At 62.7% G+C, this 5,024-nt stretch overlaps 1 protein-coding gene across 1 annotated transcript in view; it reads right to left on the bottom strand.

Moving 5' to 3' along the window:
• Nucleotides 1-3,422, bottom strand: part of SOX13 (SRY (sex determining region Y)-box 13) — a 5,682-nt gene extending 2,260 nt beyond the window's left edge. Inside the window, exons 1-9 of the mRNA XM_009888296.1 lie at nucleotides 3,222-3,422; nucleotides 2,521-2,626; nucleotides 2,249-2,335; nucleotides 1,709-1,881; nucleotides 1,025-1,093; nucleotides 735-846; nucleotides 572-654; nucleotides 326-485; nucleotides 8-81 (exon numbers count right to left, since the gene is read on the bottom strand). Of these exons, the coding sequence (XP_009886598.1) occupies nucleotides 8-81; nucleotides 326-485; nucleotides 572-654; nucleotides 735-846; nucleotides 1,025-1,093; nucleotides 1,709-1,881; nucleotides 2,249-2,335; nucleotides 2,521-2,626; nucleotides 3,222-3,422 (1,065 nt within the window). The remainder of the gene's footprint in view (nucleotides 1-7; nucleotides 82-325; nucleotides 486-571; nucleotides 655-734; nucleotides 847-1,024; nucleotides 1,094-1,708; nucleotides 1,882-2,248; nucleotides 2,336-2,520; nucleotides 2,627-3,221) is intronic.
• Nucleotides 3,423-5,024: the final 1,602 nt, after the last annotated feature.

The following is a 5,024-nucleotide window of genomic DNA, read 5'->3' on the forward strand; positions in this document are numbered from 1 at the left end:
CTATGGCTCCGCTGTGGCCGTGCAGTAGCTGCCGTGCATCCTGGATGGCTTTGGGGATGGCATCACCTTCGCCCAGGAACCCTGGCAGGACAACAGCCCGGGCACCCATCAGCGCCAGCGCCGACTCCTCTGACACCCCATCCACCCCATCCCACCCCAGAAATCACAACTGTGTGTCCCAAGGGGGTGGCACAGAGCAGCGGGTGCCCACCCAGGTCACCTCAGGGAGGAGGGACCTCAGGGACCAGAGGTGTCCACTGCCTCTGGGAGGTGGCCGGGGGAGGGCATGGGACCATCCATCAGTGAAAGGCACTTGGGAACTCACCCAGAGGCAGGAGGGACGGGCTGCTCTGCAGGTCCCTGGTGGCGCCGTGACTCGGCGTGAGGGACTGCCAGCCGCTCATCTTCAAACTGGGCGAGCTGGAGGCACTGGGGAGGTCGGAACCTTTGGGTTTGGCCGTCAGGTTCAGCGGCTGCGAGGTCTCCTGCGGTGGAGGGGAGGGGAGGGGGGGTGAAGCGCAGCCCCCCACACCACCTCAGCCCAGGGGATGGAGGTGCTTTGGGGCTGTACCTGCATCTGGAGGTGGCCCGAGCCAGCGGGTCTCTTCAGCGTGGGAGGAGGGGGGCTGTGAAGCAGCTGCACTGGGTAATCCACTGCGGGGAGCAGAGGGAGAGGGGTTGGGGGACAAAGTCACCCCGCAGGGCTGGGGGCAGTGCCGGGGGACGCCGCTCACCTGGTTTGCAGGGGATGGGCTGGATGGGCAGCGCTAACTGGGAGTCGGGAGTGACGGGGAGAGGCTGGTGGCTGGGGGTGAAGGCGGGAATCATGACGTAGGGCATGTTGACCTGCTGGAGGGAAGAGGGGGAGAGAAGCAGAGAGACCACATAACCGCTGCGGGACACCGCAGGGAGGTGCCATCTCCTTGCCTGGTCCCGGGAGGGGACACGAGCCCCGCGCACCAAAGGGCTGCCATCACCCAGCACGGGAAGAGGGGGGACACGGGGAGATGTTCCCCACCTTTACCTGGATCTGTTGCTGCAGCAGGTTGATTTTGTGCTGCTGCTGGATGAGCTGCTGCTGCTGCTTGGCGATCTGGCGGAGGGGAGACAGCGGGGCTCAGCGGCACCGACGGCAGCGCCGAGCTGGCCCCGGCAGGGCTACGGCCTGGCACGAGCTGCCCGACACCGGCAAAACTGAGACGAGGGGTCTGCGGAGGGTCCCGAGGTCCATGGGGAGGGCAGGCAGGGGGTGGCTGAGCGGCCCCTGAGCCACCTCCCGGGACACGGGGAGGGAAACGGGCTGGAAGGGACACCCTGGGGTGTGCCACGAGCGTCACTCCTGCCCTTAGCATCGTATGGGCCACCGGAGAGGGAAAAGTAGGTGTGAAGAGAGCAGAGTCAGGAAGGACCCAGCGTGGCTTAATTATTTTAAGGAGTGCAATTCCCATCTCCTTTGACCCTCATCCTCCTGGAACCGCAGAGCAAGACAGCGAGTCTTTGGGATGGGCACAGAAAACGGGAGGGTTTCTAAGCAGAAAGCAAAGTCCTACTGCCCCCAAGACCAAAGCCACATCCCCACCACTCCCCGGGGGACCCTGTCCTGGTCCTGCACCCACGGCCCGCAGATCCCAAAGGCATCCCCGAAGGGATGTATGGCCCTTGGCAAACGCTTCCCCAGAGCCGGCTGCCCACGGGGACCTGAGCCCACCTGCTCTTGCTGCTGCCGCGCCAGCTCCATCTGCTGCTGCTGCTTCTCGAAGAGCATCGCAGCCATGTTCTTCTGCTCCGAGTGGGCCGTCAGGAGCTGGTCCCGCAGCGTGGACAGCTGGTTGATCATGACGAGTAACTGGAGCTCCTTCTCCGCCAGGCTCTCCTGGGTTCCTGGAAGAAACCAAGCGGCCACGGGTCAGGGGCTTGGGGAGGGTGAACAGCATCACCCCCACCGTTGGGTGCTGGTGGGCGATGCATGGCCAGGGAACGGCTAATGCGTGGAGGGCAGAAAGATCCCCATGTGCTGAACCATCCCCTCTGTGCAGTCAAGAGGCAAGCTTTCATCAGGGATGTGCCCGCCACCCCCCAAAAATAATGTTTTGGTTAAAAAAGTACAAATCCCCATTAAACACACACACTCGCACGCACTTCTCCCCTCCTGCCAAGGTGAGGAACATCGCGTTTCCAGCCCAGGCTGGCCGGGCACGGGGTGCGAGAAGGAGGATGGTGGAGGTGGGTGGCTGGGGAGAGATGTCACCTTTCACTTCCTTGGACTCAGTGGTGTTTCGACCCAGCAGCCGCTCCTTCCAGTCACTGGACAGTAACTTCTCGATGGTTGGCATCACTGGCCGCACCAGCAGGCACCGGGATCGGCAGAGCAGGGAGAGGGAGAGGAGAGCCAGGTGAGCACAGCCCGAGGCTCTGCACCACGGGCTGCTTCATCCCGTCCCACAGCTTTGCCAAAATAACGAGAGGCCCAAAGGGAGTTGGGGGGACGGGACCCAGAAGTCACTGGGACACCTTCCTTACCTTCCTTCAAGTTCCTGTTGAAGTCCAGCTTCTCCTGGCCGCTGACGGCTGGCTCGAAGGCAGAGCGCCTGGGCTCCGGCGCATCGCCGGCGGGCGAGTGGGACTCCTGCAACACACAGAGTGTTATTCGGCATCCGCTCCCATGGATGGGGACACCTCCAGGTCTCCGGACAGGAGATGCTTGGCCAGTGGGATGCTCAGAGCCAGCCCTGCCCAGCTGACTGCTGGACCACACTCCGCCCAGAGCATTCCCCCCAGCCGGGCTTGAGAGCATCTCTGCTCTTCATGCCACAAAGACTTGTTTGCTGGAGGTTTCTGTTATCTATTTAGAGTGTCCGGCTCCTCTGAGCCCCGTCCCCCCTGGGAGGCAGCGCGGGGAATGGGAAGGCTGAGGCTGCTGGTCAGGAGGAGAGAAAACCCAAGAGCAATTAAAAAGGGAGGCTGAAGGGATGGAGTATGTCTGGAGGTGGCCGTGGGGGAATCCACGCTGAAGGTGAAGCACTCGAGAGCTGACCTGAGAGCATCATCAACGGCCAGAAAGCTGTGGGGAGCCTCAAGTTTCCCCTTCGTTTTCTTGGGATGAGGAAAAACCACCCGGGGAAACAATGACCCCTCTGCCGGGGGCAGAATTCAGCTCTGGAGCGGGGATGGCCGGTGGGACCTCGGCCAGGACCAGTGTTTGTCACAGCCGTGGCACCCACCTGTGACAGTGCCGGGGGGTCGGTGCCCTCCCTCGGCGGTGGCCCCGGCAGGTCGTTGGGACAGGGCTCGGTGCTGGGGGCAGCCCCCGGTGGGGACTCGTAGCCTCCCTCCTTCTTCTCCTCCGTCTTGATGGTGCAGTTCACCATGCTGCCCGCTCCATCGAGCTCCAGGTGGGGAGAAACGGGGCTCCTCATGGACATCCTACGGGGCGGCAGGGCCGTCAGCAGAGCCATGGGGCACCCCCAGCCGTGGGGCACCCCCCCAGCCACGGGGACCCCTTTTCCCAGCCTGGCCCCATACTGAAGTGCCCTGTGCTGATGTTTTTTCAGGGGTGATGGTCTTGCTTTTCGCCATGGCTTAGCGAAGCTGAGCTCTCGTTCCCGGTTTCCCGAGCTCAGGTTTGGGGCTCAGTGGCCAGAAGCCCCCAGGGAAACGCACCCTTCACGCTTTGGGCTATGAAGGGAAAGGAGCAACAAAGCAAACCCGAAAGAAAGCGACCTAGAGGCACGGGATTTAGGGCCAATATGAGCACGTGCCTTCGCGTCTCATCCGGCAGCCTGGCAGAGAGCAACCCCAGGCTCACCGCGACAGAGACCCGTGCCAGACCCGAGCCGGCACCCCAGGGGTCCCCGGCTCTCCGCTCAACGAGCTGTCCCCCTCTCCCGGACCCCGCCAGGAGCCGTGCCTAGAAAGCCGGCAGGGCGGCAAAGCAGGTTTCCCGGGGCACCGGGAAACAGCTCTCCCCGACCTCACCCGCACGGCCGTGGGTGCCGGTCCTACTCTCGGTGCTGCCCGCCGCTCAGCCAGGCACCGCAGAAGTGACCACGAGCCGTTATGGGGCACGAGCTGTTTAACGCCAGGGGATGCCACGCACAGCCCCAGCCAGTATATTATTTTATTAAGGGGAACTGGCCCCAAACGACGTGTCACAGCCATGTCCCTTGCAAAGACCCAGCTCTGCGGCAGCATCCAGCAGTGCCGGGGCTGCGGAGGCCGTGTTCCCGAGCGAGTGCCGGGCACGCCGGGAGCTCACCATCCCTTCGCCGCAAAGGGATCAGCCTTGCTCAAAGGGATTCGCCTTCTCGGGGCCACCAACCCTCAGGCTGCACGGCAAGAATGGGAACAAATATTACCCTCCCGAAACTCGCCTTTCGGGGAGGAATAATGGGAAAAGGAGTTTGTTACGGATGGGATTGACACCAACCGCTGCCAGGAGCCGGGAGCCGGGCTGCAGGACCACAGGGGCTGCCGAGGCGGGATGGGGCAATGGTAGGATGGGGAGAGCATCCTCCCTGGGGTCTGGCACCCCACAGCCGGGATCCCCCCGCACCCTGATGACACCTCGGGACCCCCCGAAATCAGGGCTGGGGGTGTGGGCCGGGGTGTTGAGGGGGGGGGAGCTGAGCCGGGGCAGCAATGACATAACAAACAAAGCCCAGCTCAAGCTGCGAATTAATCAAACCGCTGAAAATAAAACCTTCCTCTCAGGAACTTCAAACAAAAGAAACGAAAACAACAAGGCCGGCTGGGTAATGAAAAGCCAGGGCTGTGAATAGGGGACAAAAGGAAGTGGAACAATAGGGTGTTGGACAAAAGCAATAAAGTAAAGGGAAGTGTGACAGCTCCACAATAGGGCACTGTGCGCGCCAGCCTTTCTGATCTTAGCGGGGCTTTTTTTAATCTCAGTTCCCTTGCCCTCCGCTGAACAAACCATCGCGCTCGCCGGGCTGCCGGGCTTCCTCCCGGCCGTCACCATCGCCCCGTGTCTGCCGCATCCTGCGGGACCGCCCGCGTCCTCCCGT

Source organism: Charadrius vociferus, unplaced genomic scaffold (assembly GCF_000708025.1).
Source record: "Charadrius vociferus isolate BGI_N301 unplaced genomic scaffold, ASM70802v2 scaffold266, whole genome shotgun sequence".
Taxonomy (NCBI): Eukaryota; Metazoa; Chordata; class Aves; order Charadriiformes; family Charadriidae; genus Charadrius; species Charadrius vociferus.